General features: G+C 44.6%; 1 protein-coding gene across 1 annotated transcript; it reads right to left on the reverse strand.

Annotated features, from left to right (window-relative positions):
- Positions 1–1303: 1303 nt before the first annotated feature.
- Bsx (brain specific homeobox) lies at positions 1304–5877 on the reverse strand. The gene is made up of 3 exons (XM_075967820.1): positions 5425–5877; positions 3375–3571; positions 1304–2346 (listed from the first exon to the last, which is right to left on the reverse strand). Exons 1-3 carry the CDS (start codon positions 5684–5686, stop codon positions 2107–2109), a joined length of 699 nt encoding a protein of 232 aa, XP_075823935.1. The 5' UTR covers positions 5687–5877; the 3' UTR covers positions 1304–2106.
- Between the last annotated feature and the right edge of the window lie 14979 nt (positions 5878–20856).

Consider the following 20856-nt stretch of genomic DNA (forward strand, 5'->3'; position numbering starts at 1 on the left):
TTGTAGATGACGTTTGGAAGTAGGGGTCTTGCCTGAAGAGTCTCTGCGTTTGAAAAAAATATGGTCATTATCTGAGCAGAAAAGGAGAACTCTGAGCATCATCATCAGCCACAACTTCACAGACTAAAGGAATGAGGATGATGTTCTTATAAAGCTACAGGGGAAAACTGCAAGACAGGCATTGTTACCAGAAAGTAGCAAAAGGGAAGAACATAGGAAAAGAAGGGAACAGAGCCAAAGATCTGCATCCACGTTCAGCTGTTAGCTAGCCCAAATTTCATGGATACATTCTTAACTTTGTCAAGCCTCAGTTTCCCAACCTGTGCTTCACAGTTCCCTTGTCTGACTAGCAGGCACTCCCCAAAGTCCAAAGGCTGCGATACAAGTGTTAGCTTTGCCTCCTAAACGATAGAGACTGGGTAAAACTCTTTCGTCCACTTGGTTTTGTTTTGGTTTTGGTTTTAAAGTATCTCTCCATTTGTTACATTCATAGTCTCAGAACTTTCACCTAAAGGAATTTGGAAATGCATCCCCTCGTTGGGGGGAAAAAAGATTAAATGCAACCCAAACTCAAACCACTGCAGTCTTGGTCATTGTTTATCTCTGCGCCCGCCCGAGGGTGGGGAAGGCACCTGCTAAATTCCCGCCTTCCAGTCTTCCTGAACTCAATAATCTAAAACCCACCAGAAGCCAAGGCAGACCCGAAACCGAAGTCCTCCTCCCCGCCGCCCGGCTGCTAATCGGAGAAGGGTCTTCACATACTTCATTAGCAAAGTTTCACGTTACAAAATACCCAAAGGCGGCGGTCCTGTCCGCCCGCAGTTTGCAGAGACAAGATACCGTTTGCGGTGACCTTTTTCACCTGGATGAAATTCATTCATCTCCATTAGTCAAATGATTGAAAACAGGAAAGTAGGGATCGAGAATCTGCTAAGTAAAGGTCCTTGCTACCGAGGGATATAAGAAACTATCTGAGACAAGGGAGGTGACGTGCTAGCTGAACCGGACAATGAACAATTCCGGAAACCCATGCTCCTTCCCATTTTTGTCCCCCAAGTCCTTTGTTATCTAAAGAGACTGCAGATCTAGTAAGAGAATAGAAGACCTTCCTGGGGCAAAGAAGAGGAGTGGAGGGGCAAGTGACAGCTTCAATGCCCCCCCCACACACACACACAGGTGCGCACCCACGACCCCTTTTGCCTTAATTCGGAAAGCTGTAGAGTGTGCTCCTTGCCATCCTATGGCTTGCTAAAACACTGCACGGAGTGAGCGCGTCCATGAACAACCCGAAGACAACACTTTTAAAATCTCAGTAGCCTTTGGGACATGGAAGGGTTGCGGGACAAGTGCAACAAGTTCGGGTAGCAGAAATTGAGCTGTGGATTTTCTCTGTCCACGATTCTGTGGGGGATGGAAATTGTGGGGTCCACCAGCGCCGCAAGCGCCCGGGACACCAAGCGCACTGATGACCACCGGGAAGGAAGAGGATGGAAGCGCAATCCGTAGAAGGGGATCGCCTAAGGATTTGAGTTAGAGATGTGGGGTCAGGGTAGGGGTGTGAGCAGAAATAGTGAAAAGTCTCCGACAACTCTGTCAGGACACTGAAGGTTCAAAGGATCCGGCGTGGCTCTGCCTGGATCCCCGCATGACCGCAGCCACCTGGTCCCTTCATCTGCAGTCAACGGTACTGCTTAAGGGAGAGCTACTGTCCAGGTGCAGAGACCGCGCGCGGGTACAGGGTGACAGAACTAGGGGACAACTGGCTGAGAAATGAGAATGGAGAGGTTCTGTATTGGCAGCTCTGTCGAATTGTAGAACCGCGAGCCCGGATGCCAGTTTGGGCTACGACACAGCGCAGGTCCTGGGCTCTGAAGATGCCGGGCACGGGAACCAGCGATTACACTGGTGATTCCCGACGGGGACAGAATGAGGTTCGGGAGGAAGCTTGGGGTGGGTCGCGGGCGGCTGTAGGTTGATGAATGGGCTGCGTCTGTCCTTCCAGCCCGGGCGGCTGGAAGAGTCTAGAGTCTCGGCGAGTCTTTCCTCCCCGCAAGGACCTCGTCTGGCCCCGCGACCTTCTCTCCCGGGTATCCCCAGCGCGGCCATTCAGAGGACGTGCGGCCCTGAGCTGAGCTCGCCTTCGTCCCCAATGTCCACCTCGTCCTCCGGCTCAGTAAGCACGAAGGCGCCGGCGGGCAGACTCAGCCGAGCTTCGGCGACGCCGGCCTCTGGGGCATGGGGGCTGCCCTCGGGGCTCTCTGGCCCGTCTGCGGCTTTGGGTTCGTCTTGAGTCTTCCTCAACTGCTTTTTATGCTTCATCCGCCGGTTCTGGAACCACGTTTTCACCTAGTTTAGGGGATACAAACAAAATCATGTCATTCCTCAGACAAATGGTGACAGAGCTAAGACCTGGGCGAATGGTGGCATTGAGGTGAAAAGGCCGTCTGTCTACTGAATTTAACTCGGTCCTAACGTTACAGTTCCCTTGTGCTTTTAGAAAAGTCGCACTTTATCGTTTTAGGCTGAACGAGAACCTAAGGCTTCCAAGAGAGATTGCCCCAGAATAGTGATGAGGGTCAGGGATGTGGAGAGTTATTAATAAGGGTAAGTGCTGAGTGGATAGGATTTCCTTTATGAACCTGTGATGGCGATAACCGAATCCTGGGCCCAACAGACATTGTGGACTGGAAGACAAGAATGGAGTGAAGTGACCGGTTTTCCTTGGAGAGAGTATTAGTCTCCGCTCTGAATGACTAATGATTTCACAGCAAGATCGTGAGAAGGAATAAAGGAAGGGGCAGAGGGAATGGATGAATAGGATAAAAGAGAAAAACTAAAGCGGACGTTTTAACTGCAGTGTGCTCAAGCCCTGGGGTACCTAGGACGACTTGCAGCTGTGAATGGCACGGACTGAAATAAGTACATGGGGGGGAGGGCAGTGAAGAGGGGTAAAGGAGCATAGAGTGGTGGTGTAAGCTGGTAATCCACACACGGAGGTTGAGGCAGAAAGATGGGGTTTTGCGCCATCCTGGCTACACGAGGAAACCCTTTCAAAAAAAAACTGTTTAAGCTTCTCCAGAAAACAAGAACCCTCCATCTCAGCTTGTCACCCGCTTAGTTGGAAGAGGAATAGAAATAACCATTTTAAAAAACCATTTGGTGATAGCCGAATCACTCGAAGTGATTTTTCCTCCCAATAGAGCCGGGAAGATAAATCTAATGTGAAAATTGGATATAAATTCTTTCGGGTCTTGGGGATAATCTGCAAGGAGAGGGGAGAGGTACATTTTTATTTCATGGTTCTGGAACTGTTCAGAGCTGAAGGAAGAAGAGCAGGACGTAGAATGCGGGGCTTCCTCCCCTCTCCTGCCCACCTGAGTCTCGGAGAGGCTGAGGGCTGTGGCCAGCTCCACACGCTCTGGTGTCGACAGGTAGCGCTGGATTTCAAACCTTTTCTCCAGGCCGGAGAGCTGCGAGTCAGAAAACACGGTGCGAGCTTTGCGGCGGCGGCAGTGCTTCCCCGGCAGCTCCGCATGCTGCGGGTGCGGGAACAGCGCCGGGACCGGCACCCCTACAGAGACAAGAGCAGTTCGTTGGACAGAACCCGCAGATCCAGGAAGTAACTTCAGCCTCCCAGTTCCACTCCACTCCGGTGCCCAGCATTCCTGAGCCCTATCTCCTACTTGCCTCAAAGCTCCTGGAACCCATCTCTCTATAACTCTAAGACAGTGGGGAGGAGATCGTAAAATAGCGCTTGAAGATCTCTTCCTAGAAGACCATCCCAAAATACAAACAATAAACAAGTAAAACCGAAAAGAAAAATAGAGCAAAGATCCAGAGAGTTTAAAAAAAAAATCTTCGTGGCAAGACTTCCTCACAGCGCGCATCCAGTTATCTGTTGGGCCAGGCAAAGTTTTCTCGCGGAGTCCAATGGTACCAGAGCTGTCCACTCGCTTCCACCCAGACCTCTACAACACCGTGTGCTAGTCGGGTGCAGTAGGCTAGATAGGACTTGGCCTTCTCAGCTCTAAAAAGCACCTTTCCCGGGTCGCCTTTACCCTTCCATCAACCAAACAAAACAGCGCAAAAACGCTTATCCAGAGAAACTATGGCGCTCGCCCCCGACATTTCCTTGTCAGTGGCAAGGTCGCCCTGGAGACCCTGTGTAGTCTGATCCTACCCCGCGAATCAGGAGAGCTGAGGCGCTTTTTTTCTGGTAATTAGAAGAGGATGCTTCCATTTCGCTACCCTCTCAGCTTTACTCAATGTTTTAGATGCTCCAAGAATACAGGCCTCAGACACCAGTATCTACCAAGCTGTTTTAGCACCACGGATTTTGGGCAATACCAGCCCTTGAGAGAAGAGTTGGTTCTCCGCTTTGCTTCAAAGCCAGGGAGCAATGCAGACCTCGATGGTACCTCAAAATCTCCTTCCTAAGCTCACGCTTGAGAGTGGGTTTATACACTTTTCATTTTTTTCTGAATCCCAGTGCCCCCATTTCATACATTGCCTGCTCCCTTCCCTCAACTCCCACTGGAGCGAATTCACTATTGTGCTCAGCATCGGGAGTAGAAAAAAAAATTTTTTCTAGTCTAGCTGGAAAAAAAAATATTAGGGAAGAAAGTGTGCGTGTAGCCTAAGAGAAACGAACGAACGAACCCACATGTTCCCCAGCATCTCCAGGCCCACTCTTACTTCCCCAGTCCCCACTCCTTGCCAAACACTAAGCGTGAAATACTTTAACAACAGATCCCAGCAACTGGGCCAGAAGAAGGAAAGCCAAGCACACTGACCATGAATTAAATGTTGAACCTTAGAAGCGAAGATGGTTCAAGAGTTGCAGCTCTCGTCTGATGTGAACCTTTCCTGCCAGTCTGAATCTTCTTTCCTCAGACCACCCCCCACCAAGCCCTCCCTCACTTCCATGTCCTCTCCAGAACCAGCCAATATTCCTGACCCAACCTAGCCGAAGAGAACTGGCCAAGTGAAGCCTTTTCAGTCTCTGCACTGCAAAGTTCGGGGGGATTCCCTGGGACAAGATGATGGAGGACCTCCTTCTGAGATGGAAGAGTTGGGGGGGGGAGGCTGAGAAATGAACAAGTTGGCCTGGAAGAGTAGAGTAAGATGGAGCACTTCCCACCAGGAATATGATCACATCCATCCACTCCAGCTGCCTGTAGCCAGACACAATCCCCATCCTGCCCCGTTATAAAAACTGCGAAGTAACCACGAATCGTTCCCCTCATTGGCATGCCTCGGGGGAGCTCTCCTTCTCTCAGACAGGCCCCCAACCTTCTACTGTTGCAGAAGGAGGGAGGCCACCCTGCCAGATCTGGTCCCTGGGGGCTGTGCTAAAACAAAACAAAATAAACAAAACCCAGCTCCCCCTGTCTCTCCCCACTCCTGGGGGCTTCTGATACTTACCCGAGGTGGTCAGGAAATAAGGATGGTGGTGGTCCCCCTTATGCAGAGGGTGATGGGCATGAGGGGTGAGGAGGGTGGGTGTGGGCATAAGGGGATAGCCATAGTCTAGCAAAGGCACCCTAGAGGCCAGAGAGCTCGCAAAGTGGTCAGGGGCCACCTCTCTCAGCGGCTTGGGCTTGTGTAGGAGAATGTCCTCTATGAAAAACGACGTGGGCCTCTGAGAAGATGCCGGATGGAGAGGGGAGGTGAAGTTGAGATTCATCTTGCAGAGCGCCTGTCACAGGGTGAGGGCCAGGACAAAGTGTAGAAGGCAGACAGCTTCGCAGCTGGCCTAGTTGAAAGGCCGCACCTGCTCCTGACTGCCTAGGCTCAGATCTCGGCTGCTCTACCGACCTGGGCTATCCCCGGTGCTTGTCTTCTTGCCTCTCCAGCGCCTGGGTAGGTTGGTTCTGTGTGTTGGAGAATTGGCAGCTTGGAGAGGGGAGCCGAGAGAACCAATAGCGAGGCTGCGGAGGCAGAGGGGAGGGTGGGGTGGGCTCGGGGCGGGGCGGGGATCTGTCCTCGGTGCTGAATGAGCCTGGCCAAGCAGGGAGCGCTGAGCTCAATGGGTTCGGTTCCTAGCAGGATTCTCAACCCCAATTTCTGCCCCTCCCCTGCAAGAACTGTTGTGGTCCGTCTTTTAAAAAGACTGAAAATGAATTTTTTTCGCCGTTGTTTAACAAACAAGAACACCCAAAGAGTCACAATAGCGTAGGAATAAAGCACTTACGCAAGCATTTGGGCCTGTTTGGTTTTTAAAGAGTTTCAGAAATGGGTAATAAAGGAGGAGAAAAGTGAAGAAACAACGATGCAGACTGTCTGCTGCCACGCGGAGCTGCTAGAGTTGGGTTACATTGACAGGAGGGATCACTGAATTGTTGAGGGAAATAAAGATGCCGGTGAAAGATTCTTAACCTGGAATTTAGGGAGTGGATGAACCGGAGGGAGGGGTTCTATGTCTATCACCCAAGTGACTTGGTCGTTTAAAATCTGCGCACAGTCACCTTTGCTGCCACCCCCATGCTGCTCTTCACTTCAATCAAATGTTGTTGGTTTTCCGTTTTTGTTTTTGTTTTGCTATTTCTGCTACATCACCCGTTCCAGCCAGTCTTCCCCCATCACTGCATTAGATTTTATCCCCTGTCTCTCTTCCCTGCCTCTTTCCTTACTCTTCTTCCCAATCCTTTCCCCCCTGTTTGTCTTTTTCTAATCTGTCACATTTATTTCCCTGGAGTCAATTTGCTAAAATTAAGGTGATCATCTACAGCACAGCAGGAGTAATTTGGGCTCGCATCTCTGAAAATTGCTCTAATTATTGATGTTAAACTCGGGGAAATTAAAAGAAGCCACTTCTCTTCCATCTCCCAATTTTTAAGCTCTAATTTGTTGATATCTAGTCGTCATCACAATTCCAATCACTACTGCTAATAGCAAAAGTGTCTTAACAGAGACTGAGTCCTCACAACCCATGCTATTAGATAATTAGAGGAGGTGCTGGGAAGTCAAGTGTTGATCCTCGGGCGCTGTGGCAGGATTTCCATCTGATCTAGCAGGTAGAACAAATTAATTACCAGAATCAATTAGGCCCCAAACTTCAGGGCTCCGGGAAGTGGACGTGTCCTATTCCACACGGACACAATGGTAACCAGAGAGGAGAGGAAGCAGAAGAAAGCGTGGCAGGGAGACTGTGAAATGAGATCTTGGTAAGCAGGCATGTAAATGAAGTCGGAACTGTCTCTCTTTGTCTGAGAGGTGACTTGTGTTTTAAAGTTTGTAATAGTAGAAAGAGAAGGCGGGGGAGGAAATGACCACCGAAAGGGAGACGGTAGAGTTTACAGAAGTTCCCTGACCGTTCTTCCTGGCCGAGTCATCGCTTATGGTACTGAGGGAGAGGCAGAAAAATCTTGATAGGGCGCTGAGGTGATGGTCCACACAATGGAAGTTCATCGATCTCTACTCTCGGGTGAATGTATCAAATGGATATCAGTCATCTACATGTAGTAAATGAATCTCAGTCTATTCTGTCTCCAAATACAAGGCTGGCAGGCTATTGTGGGGCGGGAGCTTTACAACCAGACTTTAGTGGGTGTCAGTTTCAGTCCTTGACCGGGGTTTCCAGCCACTGTACAGATCCTCGCCCGGCCTCCGGGGGGCGGGCTTTCAGCTTCCTTGGGTCAGACAGAGACTAACTTGTACCTTGCAAACTGAATGTCACTTGGGGGACAGGATTAGCAGAAACGTCCTTGAGTGCCAGTCTTTGAGCGGTGACACAGAGAACTCTTCCTTACACAGCTCTCCGAGTGCTCGAAGAGTCGCAGGGGAAAAGGAGAGTGGTAGACTACCTTCTCGGTCTTTTGGTTCTTTGGTGTCAGACAACCTTTATAGCCTGACACAGACTCTGCTCAGGCTAAGGCTCTCCCCGGGACACAAGCTGCGATAGGGAAAAGGGTGGCGGCTGCGGCGGAGTCTAGCCGAGCGCAGAGCTGCCCGTGGAGAGAGACTGGAAGACGTTTTCCTGGGAAATCCGGCAGTCCGGGCTCTGCCTCTTTAGGTCGCTATAGGAACCTAAGAAGTTAGAGCCGAGAGAGGAAACCGGGTCGCTGGGAAAGGTGTAAAACCTGGGGCGCTGGCATCTTTCCCTACCGGATTAGCATAGCCGATTAGCGCCGCTAGAGAACAAGGCTAGGAGGCTGGATGAGTACCGCCCTAGACGCCAGGACCGAAAGAGACCCTGAGGACTCTAGGCATCCTTGGTGCCGCCACCACCCTTATCCATGACAGAGATCCTTTTTCCTCCGGTTCCAGACACATAGCAGCCGGGGACCCTGTGGGGCCTCAGCCCAGTGCGACAAAGGAAGAGAAGAGCGGACGCGGACTGCGTGAGGATAGTTTGTCCTCATAGGTTTCTGATCCCGCTCTGGCCTCAGGTTCCAGGCCGAGCTATGTCCTAGATCCTAGAGAAAATCCTGAGGCAAGGAATGCCTTAAAGTTTCTCCCATTGACCGATTCCTTGAGCAGAACCCCGCGAAAACGCTAGAGTGACCAAAACCAGCTCTGGCCCAGTCCTACAAGGGCTCTGGGGTGAATTCAGGGCACAGGGTATCCAACCCCTCCAGGTCTCAGTCCTGGCTTGTTCTAAGGTAAGGGAGTGCGTATTGCAATTGACACACGCGTCACTCCCTACCTTCAACTCCACCCCTCTGGGGCCCAGGACAGACTGGGAAACAAAGTCAGCATTAGATTTTAGATAGGGGGTAAAAATTACAAGCTGCAGGGAAACAATTTCTCTTTAAAACAACAGCAACAACCCCCCCCAAAAAAAAAAACAACAGATGTGTCATGGTCTAGTCTAACCCTGAAGCCTAGAACAGTGTTAGTCAATAACAGAGTGTCACCCACACAGACCATTTTAAATTCTACTTGTAAAATTTTAAAACCAGGCCTGATGGTGCCCTGCCTTCAAGACCTCAATCCGAGCACCAGAGACACAAAGACAGGCAGTTTCAGGGCTTTTGAGACCAACCTGGTCTGCACAGCAGGTTCCAGGACAACCACAGATATACAGAGAATTCCCAATTAAAAAAAAAATTGAAACAGGGAAATATTTGTATCCTGTATTTAGTCCCAATATACCCCAAATATTAATATTCAACACACGATCAATATAAATACTATTTGCATACTTTTTCATACTAAATTTTTGTTTGTTCTTTAGGCAGGGTTTCCTGTAGTCTTGATTGGTTTTGAACTCAATATGCAGCCAAGAAAGACCTTGAACTCTTGATCCTCACTAGTTCTGGGATTACAGGCACCGTCCCAGACTTCCCACTAAACCAAGTGTGTATTTGGCACTTCCTGCACATCTCAGCTGACACTAGCTCTTTCAAGGGCTCGATAGCCACGCTGGGTTTGAGGCTCCTGTATTGTGCAGCACCCTTATAATTCACCCCCTCTTTTACTTCTTCCAAATGTAGACAGACACGTGGGAAAAATAAAAAGCAGTTGCTGCAACCAGCCCAACACACGCTCAAGGTTTTCCCTTCTCCATTCACCACGATGTTTAATTTCTGTGAGAATCCACTGACTGTCTACTATTCAAAGGCTCCTTTCTCCAAGCCTTGGGAAGTTTCATAAATGCATCCATTTCATTTCATTTTATTCTCATTCACTTGGCCAAAAAAAAAAAATCTGTCACTCAGGACAAGAAAGCTGTAGCCATAAGGCTGACACAAATCCAGATCCTATGTGCTGCCAAGAATAAAAGAAACAGCAGTAAATACTAAAGATCAAATGATTGTCTCTCCCCCATCTAGGAGTCAATGACATTCTTGCTTGGGTTTTAGCCGGAGAATCGTTAATTTAAAGAGAGAAAAGACATGCTTTTCAGGGACTAGATAATTAGCCAGGCCCTCTCTTTTATGTCAGCCTCATCTAAAACTGCCAGCTGAGGTGGGACTTAGTTTCCCCAAAAGATGGCCGTATTGATGATCAAAGGAAGGACTGGTTCCATTAGCCAAGTTGCCTTCAAAATAAAGGAGACATGTATTTGAGCAGGATCTGAGTAACACGCTTTCCTCGTAACAGTTTGTATTGTATTGCTTGTTGTCTGTTTCAGCCCACCTTCTGTCTGGGTACTTTATTTTAAGCACTACCGAAGTGGATGGCACTTCTACAGAAAGAACAGGAGTCGCTGGCTGCTTCTAGCAAATGCATCTTCAAAACGAATGCTTTTCTACAGGAAATTAGGATGTGTTCCCTCGTGAGACACGCATTCAAAGATGTGATATTGAGAACCCGGCATTTCTAATGTGGCAAGGACTAGATCCACCCTGGTTGCTCATTCGGAGGTGGGGTGATCTGCAAGGCTAAGATCTCCCATTTCTCTCCTGAAGTTCTCAATGCTCTCTTTGGCTATCTCAAATTAAATCACGCTTCGTGATCTATTAGAAAGGGGAACTTGGAAGAGAGAATCAGTTTCAAATGTGAGAAAGTCGATATCATTTCTTAACTCTCTGAAAGATACACAATGGAATGAAAATGGCCTTTAATCTATCTCTTACTAGCTCTACATTTCTCCATCAGACTCGAAAGAGTACCCAAATATATTACTATGTGCGTGGTTGGGATGATAAGTTAAAAAAAGTCAGGCAGTGGTGGCACCTGCCTTTATTCCCAGCACTTGGGATGCAGAAGCAGGCAGATCTCTGTGAGTTCAAGGTCAGCCTGGTCTACAGAGCAAGTTCCAGGACAGCTAGGACTACACAGAAAAACCCTGTCTTAAAAAGCAAACCAAACAAACAAACTAAAAACCTTTTATATAGTTATATACCCTATTATGCTAGGCATGATGGTGCAGGCCTGTAATCCCAGCATTTAGGAGGTGGTGACAGGAGGCCTGGGAATTTTAAGGCCAGCCTCAGATAGTTAGGGAGCTTGAGACCAACCTGTGTTTAATGAGATGCTGTCTCAAAAATACAACTGAGTTCTGCAAACAGCTTTCACAAGACAAACTGCTAACCATATTACTAAGTTATATAGGTCTCGTTTTTAAAAAGAGTTAACTATTTTTAATTATGTATGAGCCAGCATGTGGGTACTGTCTAAGAGAACCCATGGCTGGCAGAGGTATCAGATCCTTCTGGGCTAGAGTTACAGGCAGTTGTGAACCATGCTATGTGGGTGCTGGGAACAAAACCAGCTCTGTGCCAGAACAGTTTGTGCTCTGAACGCTGAGCCATCTCTCTAGCCCAAAGACGCTTCTCACTTATTTGGGTTTGAATGATATATAGTCATATGTGTGTAGTGATATTTCATTTGTATTTTAACAAATAAAACTTGCCTGAAGATCAGAGAGTAAACTAGCTCCACTGGTCAGCCTGACAGACCATGCAGTCTTTAATCCCAGTTGTCACACCAGTTTGCCATAGAAACTGGGCAGTCCATGCCTCTAATCCCAGTGGTGCACGCCTTTAATCCCAGCCCTTGAGAGAAATATAAGACGGGGGAGACAGCTCACAGACACAGTCTCATTCTGAGATTCCTGGAGACAGGATCGCCATTTCAGACTGGGTAGAGGCTGGTTGTTTTGCTTTTTTACCCTCGGATTAGCTTTATTTATTAAAATACAAATGATATATCACTATATATGTGTGTTTATTTTCATAGTTAAAATCTCTGGTATTATGAATTTATAAGACCCTTTCAAATTCTTTTATTAGGAACAGACATGAACTTGTGAGGAGTTCCCCAAAGAGAGACCTAGAGGGAGATATTTGGTACATTTTTTTTATTAAAATTGCTTAGTTGTTTGTAAGTTGATGATTAAGAAATAACATCACTGTTTGTAAAACCGAGTTCATTTTTATTCCTTTAACTCTTGTTGATACTAGATAAAGAAAGGAAATACAGATCTCATCACTCTAAGGGAATAATATTGAATTTGTTTTCCAATGACCACAAAGATATATAATCCTAAAAAAGGAAACAGAAGGGAAAATATTGAAGAAGCAATGTTCCATAAAATTAAAAACAAACCAGGAATGGTGGCTTTAATCCCAGGACTCCAGATGTAGAAACATACACACCTTTAATCTCAGGACTTTGGAGGGTGAAACAAGTGGATCTCTATGAGTCTGGGGCCAGCCTGGTCTACATAGTGAATTCCAAGACAACCAGGGCTACTTAGAGAGATGCTGTCTTAAAGTCAATCAACCAGTAGATAATTAATACAGCTAAAACAAGGCAGGATAGTGTGTGTGTGACATAAAAATTTAGAGGCCACTAAAAACCCAGTAAGACAAGATGTGTTGGTTTTCTAAAACTCTATATAACAAAAAGCTTAAGCAGCATTAAAAAAAAGTAAACCACAAACAGGAAGAAAGTACTTGTGATTCATCAGAGGGCTCTACTATGTGTAAATTCCTGAGTCAGTAGGAAGATACAGATGTGTGTGTGTGTGTGTGTGTGTGTGTGTGTGTGTGTGTGTGTGTTTTGTTGTTGTTGCTTTGGAATTTATTCTGTGTATTCCAGGCTGGCTTTGAATTTATTCTGAGGCCAGGATTGGCCTCAAACTCTCAATCCCCATGCTGAGAATACTAGCATGTGCCACCACACCTGGCTCAAGAGTATAATTTTTTATTTTTAATTATGAATATATGTATATGCATGTACATGTGAGTAAAGATATTTAAAAGACTGGAATATGGCATCAGATTCCCAGGAGTTACAGTGGCTGTGAACCTTCAGACACGGGAACTGAAGTCGGGTCCTCTAGAAGATCAGTCTGTACACTTAACCTCTGAGCTATCTCTGCAGTTAAAGGGTAGAATTTTAAAATGGAAAAGGGATAAAAAGAAACAGTACACGCATACACATACATACACAAACACACATATACGCACACACTCCAAACATTTGAAAAGATGCAAACAGAAATAATATTAGCCAGTCATGCCAGCACACTCTTGTAATCCCAACATTCAAGAGGCTGAAAGGGGTAGATTATGAATTTGAGGCTAACCTGAGCTGCTTAGTAAGACTCTACCTCAAAAAAGAAAGAAAGAAGAAAATTTCTAAAGTGAAATTAAAAACATTAAGAAAAATCTTTCACCTACTTTTTTTTAAAACATACATTTCTTTTGTGGGGAAGAGGCAAGCATCAGGGCTCTCTTGGGGCAGAAATTGGCATCTTTCAAGGGCCTGTTTTCTCCTTTCGCCATATGGATTCTGGGAACAGAACTCTGATAGTCAAGTGTGAAGACCCGTGCCTTAAAGCACTGAGCTGCTGTGCTAGTCCCTCCCCCTCTAACAAATCTTCAAAATAAAAAACCAGCTCAAGAATTCTGCTGATGAATCCGTGGGAAGTGCTTCCTCTTTTGCATTCATGCAAGGATTTCAAACTCTTCAATGAAGAACAACTTGATATTATCAAAATTATCAGTCCCCACAGATATTTATCCCCCCCCCACACACACACACTGTGGGTTGCAAACTATGGCTAAATTACAGAAACTCGAATGAAAGGAGCGTAAAGATACATGGCTAAGTGAAAAAATCAAGTAACAAATATTAGCTTCGGTTTTCAAAGAGGGGAGGAAGAGAAAATAAGCGTGACTACCTCTGCTTGTATCACTTGGAGAGATGCATAAGACACTCATAAGGGACCAACCTAGGGGCTGGGAACTCAGTGAGGATTAGTGTTTCCCCTCCACGCCTTTTGAACCTTTCGAGAATAAGGCATAAAGTATATTAAATTTGCAAAAAGTGAAAAACACAGAAAAAGGATGATTTTACTTTAATGCAAAGACTCAAATCAGAATGTACAACATTTTACATTATGATTTTTCTGTCATCTATGTAAATGATTGGTCCCAACTTAGGACATAGTTATGTTTAACTAAACATACTCATCAGTGAGGACTATGGAACTCTTGCTTTTGTATGCATCATCTGTGATTTCACAGAGCTAACACCCTCCTGCCCCCAGACACATATAAATATAAAGAGCAAAGAAATATAGAGACAATTTAAGGCTTAGCTCTGCTTCAGAATCACACACATGCCCCTCAAATACGCAATCATAATAATGAAAAACACCAAGGGTTTCTCTGTGCATCATAAGGATATGCGAATTCAGTTGATTCTGTGATTCAAATTGAAAATAATATTGGGAGACAGTGAAGTGGAAAGCCCTGTTTTCTCTGCAGTGACTGTAAATGTTGACCGAGAATACACCCAGGAGCAGGGTGGAGGTGCCTTTTCTTACAAGTACATATCCTGTCGCCAATAACAGATCAGGGTTATAACCTTATAGACTGTAACTTTAGCATTTCCCAAGGCACAGTATTGGGCCTTTCCAAAATCAACACAAATGCTGCCTGACTGGCTGCTGGGTTATTTGACAGTTACCAAAGAAAAGAAGAATTTAATGCTCATTCCATTCCTGGAGCCCACTGCATATCTTGCAGGCAGTTCGTCGGGATGGGAACCCATGTGCTCTGAACCTCTGCTGCTCCCAGCTTCTTCAAGGAGGCACAGGCAATCTGAGCCACTTCTAGGCAGGTCAGCTGCCTGACAGTGTCTTTCAGCAATGCTTCCTGCTGCTATGCACTTGTTCAGGGCGGGGCTTAGTGTGTCTGGTCAGTTTCAGGGACCTCCTTTCCTTTCCTTCCTGAGCTTAAAGAGCTGTCCCAATTGGTGGAATGTCTCAGAGGAAACCGCTACATGACAACCTATTATAGGAAGTATTTTGTGGTGTGAATATGTAAAGCTTTAAAAACTCTCTGGAAATATGAAACCTAGTGAATACAAGAAAAGCAGCTTCCTCCAGGCATCTGGTGTTTTCCTGTCTCCTCACTAATCCAGGCTGCAAGGGAACACAATGAATTTGGTTTCACATTTCAGGAAATGGGAGGTCAGTGACAGGCAGAAGAGGATTCAAACACATGTTTATACAGGTTCAGAGACCAGGCTCTTTCCAATGAATCATAGTTTTGTTTGCATTAAGAAATAAATTATTGCCTTGCTTCATGCTTTGTTTTGAAATTTTCTTCAAGTTGTATATCAGGCATAATGAGAGCTGAGAATGGAGTTGAGCCTGAAAGGCTGGGTGGTCTAGAATGGTAGAGTGGGATTGGTTCCAGCTCACATGAACGATATAAACAGGTACTCACAGGTGGGTGGAGCATGGTTTGCTTGCAGGATACTGAGATTAGCAAAGCCACAGCAAATATTTCTGAAAGTATTTGAAGTATGGCTGTATATTTGGAGATCATGAGAAGCAGATCTAATTGCGAGGAAAAAGGGATACAACTGGGGACAAAGAAGGTTATCTGAGCAATCTGCACCCACAAATAGTGGTTCTCTAAGAAACTGTATCTCAAGCTAGAGAGATGGTTCAATAGTTAAGAGAGCTACTGCTCTATCAAAGAAAGGGGCTTCAGATCCTAGCACACACACACCGAGCAACTCACCAAGGCCTGTAGCCCCACTTCTGGCTACTGTGTGCATGTGTGTGTGTGCGTGCACACACACACACACACACACATACACAGAGACAGAGACGGAGGGAGAGACACACAGAGAGAGATAAATAAAACAATATTTTTTAAAAGTTTAATTGTATCTCATTTCTATTTACAGAAGGAATTAGAAGAAAGAAATTGGTAAATCCACAAATTTAATTTTTGGTGTTCCCAGATGTAAGCTCCTTCAGTTAATAGCCAACCAACCACTCATTTGTACAAAAAAAGTCTAGGTCTTTCTGTATGGATGCCAGCTATGATAGCAGTAGCTTAGAAATAAATACAAATATAACATGCCCTCTGTTCTTGAATCTGTTTTTGTCTGTCTCTCCAATCCCTTCTTCACTGACCTAACGTTTGATTCAAATGATAAATCTAATTATATCAGTTCATGCTGAAAATCCTTTAGTATGTTGTGTACATTTGTCAACAAAACAATAATATTTGGTAATTTCCCAATACTCAAACTCTAAGAGCCCTCATTATCTCTCGTCTTTAATTTTTTTAAGATTTATTTTTATTCATGTATGGATCTATGCCTTCGTGAGTTTATTGCATCACGTGCATGACAGTACCCACAAAAGCCAGCGGGTGTCTGCTCCCCTGGAACTGGAGTTATGGGTAGTCGTGGGCTGCCTGATGTTAATGCTGGGAACTGAACTCACGTCCCCTGGAAAAGCAGCAAACACTCTGCTCTGCGGAGTGTTTCATTTCTCCAGCCCCTTTCTCTCTCTTCAGTGTTAATATACACCACACCTCTGCCAGGAGCATTTATTTTTCTAGCCATCTTTCACTCCATCTATACAGGTCTCAGCTAGCATATCAATTCCCCTCTGAAAGTCATTTCATCTTAGAGCCTTTTCTCAATGCTCCTGAGAGTTAGGCGCCCTTTCTGTGCTACCACACACTTCTGATATGTGTTTTCTTATATGGTAACTGCCTCTTTGTCTCCCTCCCTCTCTAGTCTAGAAACTCCAAATAACCAAGACCAGTTCTATCCCCAGCATCAAGTGTGGTGTTTACACACAGTCAGAACTCAGTACATACAGAGTGACTGACTGAATCAGCAAGTGAATAAGTAAATGTATAAATGAAGCATCACCCCAGAAGATATTCCTTTGCCTGGGGCCGGGGGAGATGGAGATGCTAATCCTCAGTAGCAAGGGATTTTGCTGATGGTGGACTGGCTTGCTGTCAGGTAACAAGAGGTGGGGAGGGTGGTTCCTATGACAACCTTTAAGCTTATTAAATATCATTGATCTATAGTGCTCAGGGAAAATTCAGGTTCTAGTGGGTCTACATGCAGCCTGGCGGTGATGGCACATGCCTTTAATCTCAGCGCTTGGGAGGCAGAGGCAGGCGGATCTCTGAGTTCGAGGCCAGCCTGGTCTACAAGAGCAAGTTCCAGGACAGGTTCCAAAGCTACAGAGAAGCCTTGTTTCGGTGGTGGTGGGGGGGGGGGATCTACATGCTTGGATCTAGAGAGATGGCTCAGAAATAAGAGCACTGGCCACTTCTCCAGAGGACCTCGGTTTGATTCTGAGCACCACATAGCTGCTCACACTCATCTTTAACTCTAGTTCCAGGGGATTCAGTGCCCTCTTCTAGCCTCCTTGGGCAGTTGCACTCACATATATACATACACACATACAGACAAATAAATAATAAGGTAAATCATTTAAAAAAAACAACAGTAAATCTGCAGGTTCCAACTATTTGGTGGGTGGGGGGATGTATGTGTGTGTGTGAGTCTTAGAATGCCAAGATTAGTAAATTCTTAGAGCTTCAGGTGTCCCTTTTGGTAGCCTTTGCAGTACAGATAGATTATAGAGGAGGAGATTCATCTGTCTAAAGTCAAACACTAAAAAATAGTAAGAAAGCAGAGCCTTGAAAACCAGTCTCTGCATCCAGTGAAGAGTTAGCTTTCCGTGACACTGAGATGTAGGGGACCCTGTCAAAGACACATCAGTCACAGCCAAAATAGCGCATTTCTCATCATGCTGATTGTGAAAATCCAGCCAATGAAAGTCCATACATTCACGTACTCCTTCATCTTTCCCCCAGTACTTACTGAGTCTTATTATGAACCTTGCACCACCAGGTACTACAGAAAACTCCAACCGAAGATCCTGGGGCATTTTCTAATTGGGACTGTAAGTTGGGGAAGCTGAAGTCTGCATCCTGCTAAAGTTTTGCTCAGCAGATCACAGGCTGTTAAGTAGAGAGTGTAACCTTCTGCTAGCCGTTCAAGCCAAAGATCCAGCTTGGCATGGCTAACCCTGAGAGAGCCAGGCTCTGTGTACTCAGTTAGGAGTTAACTAACATGCCTACAAAGTATTTACAGAAGACCTCCATGTCAAAAACAAAATTAAAAAGTATTTCAATTGACATGCTTAATCTTAATTAAATTAGGATTAGCAGATAAGCAAATTAAATAGACCTATAACTGCTAAAGAAATAGTAACAGTCATCAAAAGTCTCCCAACCAAAAAAAGCCCAGGACCAGATGGTTTTAGTGCAGAATTCTACAAGATTTTCAAAGAAGAACTAATACCAATACTCCTCAAATGGTTCCACACAATAGAAACAGAAGGAACATTGCCAAACTCTTCTTTTTAAAATATTTATTTATTATGTATACAATATTCCATCTGTGAGTGTATGCCTGCAGGCCAGAAGAGAGCACCAGACCTCATTACAGATGGTTGTGAGCCACCATGTGGTTGCTGGGAATTGAACTCAGGACCTCTGGAAAAGCAGGCAATGCTCCTAACCGCTAAGCCATCTCTCCAGCCCATGCCAAATTCTTTTTTATGAGGCTACAATTACACTGATTCCCAAACCACACAAAGATATTACTACAAAAGAGAATTATAGACCAATCTCACTCATGGACATCAATGCAAAAATCCTCAATAAAATACTGGCAAACCTAATCCAAGAACACATCAGAAAAATCATCTACTATGACCAAATAGGTTCCCATCCCAGAGATACATAGATACAAAATCTGTCAATGTAAATCCACTATATAAACAAACTGAAAATAAAAAAAAAACAAATGGTCATCTCATTAGATGTTGGAAAAGCCTTCAACGAAATACAACATCCCTTCATGATAAAGGTCTTGGAGAGAGTAGGGATACGAGGAACATACCTAAACATAATAAAGGCAATATACAGCAAGCCAACATCAAACTAAATGGAGAGAAACTCAAAGCAATTCTACTGAAATCAGGAACAAGAAAATGTTACCCACTCTCTCCATATCTATTCAATATAGTTCTTAAGGTCCCAGCTAGAGCAATAAGACAACAAAAGGAGATCAAGGGGATAATCAAAGGGAAAAGAAGAAGTCAAACTCTCACTGTTTGCTGATGATATGATGGTTTACATAAGTGACCACAAAAATTCTACCAAAGAACTTCTACAGCTCATAAACACCTTCAGCAATGTAGCAGGATACGTTAACTCAAAAAAAAAAATCAGTAGTCCTGTACACAGAAGATAAAAGAGCTGAGAAAGAAATCAGAGAAACATCACCCTTCACAATAGCCACAAAGAGCATAAAATATCTTGGAGTAACTCTTACCAAACAAGTGGAAGACCTGTGTGGCAAGAACTTTAAGTCTTTGAAGAAAGAAACTGAAGAAGACACCAGAAAGTTCTCTCACACTCTTGGGTAGGTAGAATTAACATAGTAAAAATGGCAATTTTACCAAAAGCAATCTACAGATTCAATGCAATGCCCATTAAAATCCCAGCAAAATTCTTCACAGACCTCGAAAGAACGGTACTCAACTTCATATGGAAAAGCAAAAAAAAAAAAAAACAGGATAGCCAAAAACAATCCTGTGCAATAAAAGAACTTCTGGAAGCATCACAATCCCTGGCTTCAAACTCTACTACAGAGCTACAGTACTGAAAACAGCCTGGTATTGTCATAAACACAGACAGGAGGACCAATGGAACCAAATCAAAGACCCAGATATCAATCCACACACCTACAAACACCTGATTTTTGACAAAGAAGCAAAAAATATAAAATGAAAAAAATATTCATCAAATAGTGCTAGCATAACTGGGTATCAATTTGTAGAAGAATGAAAATAGATTCATATCTATCTCCATGCACAAAACTCCAAATGGATCAAAGACCTCAACATAAAATCAACCACACTGAACCTCATAGAAGAGAAAGTAGGAGGTATACTTAAACACATTGGCACAGGAGACCACTTTCTAAATATAACCCCAGTAGCACAGACACTGAGAGCAACAGCTAATAAATGGGACCTCCTAAAACTGAGAAGCTTCTGTAAAGCAAAGGACACAGTCAACAAGACAAAATGACAGCCTACAGAATGGGAAAAGATCTCTACCAACTTCACATCGGACAGAGGACTGAGTTCCAAAATATACAAAGAACGCAAGAAATTGGTCATCAAAAGAACAACTAATCAAAAAAAAATGGGGTATAGACCTAAACAGAGAACTCTCAACAGATGAATCTAAAATGGCTGAAAGACACTTCAGGAAATGCTCAACATCCTTAGCCATCAGAGAAATGCAAATCAAAGCAACTCTGAGATTCCATCTTACACTTGTAAGAATGGCCAAGATCAAAAACACTGATGACAACTTATGCTGGAGAGATTGTGGGGGGAAAGGGAACACTTCTGCATTGCTGGTGAGAGTGCAAACTGGTGCATCCCCTTTGGATGTCAGTGTGGTAATTTCTCAGAAAATTAAAAAACAATATTTTTAAGACCCAGCAATACCACTTTTGGGTATATACCCAAAAAACACTCAATCGTACCACAAGGACATGTGTTCAACTATGTTCATAGCAGCATTGTTCATTATAACCAGATCCTGGAAACAACCTAAATGCCTGTCAACTGAAGAATGAATAAGGAAAATGTGGTACATTTACACAATGGAGCACTACACAGCGGGGGGGGGGGGGATGATATTTTGAAGTTTGCGGGCAAATGGATGGATCTAGAAAACATCATACTGAGTGAGGTAACCCAGACCCAGAAAGACAAATATCATATGTACTGACTCATAAGTGGCTTTTAGACATAAAGCAAAGAAAATCAGCCTAAAATTCACAATCCCATAAAACCTAGACAACAATGAGGACTCTAAGAGAGACATACATGGGTCTAATTTACATAGGAAGGAGAAAAAGACAAGATCTCCTGAGTAAATTGGGGACCAGGGGAGAGGGTAGAAGGGAAGGGTTGAAGAAGGGAGGGGAGCAAAGAAAAATATATAGTTCAATAAAAACAATTAAAAAAAAACTAGGATTAGACCTAAAACCAAGTCACTTTAGGACTCACAAAGGACAAGCAAACTAATCTGT

The sequence above is a fragment of the Microtus pennsylvanicus genome, chromosome 3 (assembly GCF_037038515.1).
Source record: "Microtus pennsylvanicus isolate mMicPen1 chromosome 3, mMicPen1.hap1, whole genome shotgun sequence".
In the NCBI taxonomy this organism is placed as follows: Eukaryota; Metazoa; Chordata; class Mammalia; order Rodentia; family Cricetidae; genus Microtus; species Microtus pennsylvanicus.

Bases quoted from the DNA above. Each gene is read 5' to 3' on its own strand.
- Bsx (XM_075967820.1), bottom strand. From the start codon at position 5,686: ATGAATCTCAACTTCACCTCCCCTCTCCATCCGGCATCTTCTCAGAGG. The intron at 3,572-5,424 runs GTAAGTATCAGA...TTGTCTCTGTAG, and splicing joins TTATTTCCTGACCACCTCGG to GGGTGCCGGTCCCGGCGCTG. The intron at 2,347-3,374 runs GTGGGCAGGAGA...CCCCTAAACTAG, and splicing joins TCAGCCTCTCCGAGACTCAG to GTGAAAACGTGGTTCCAGAA.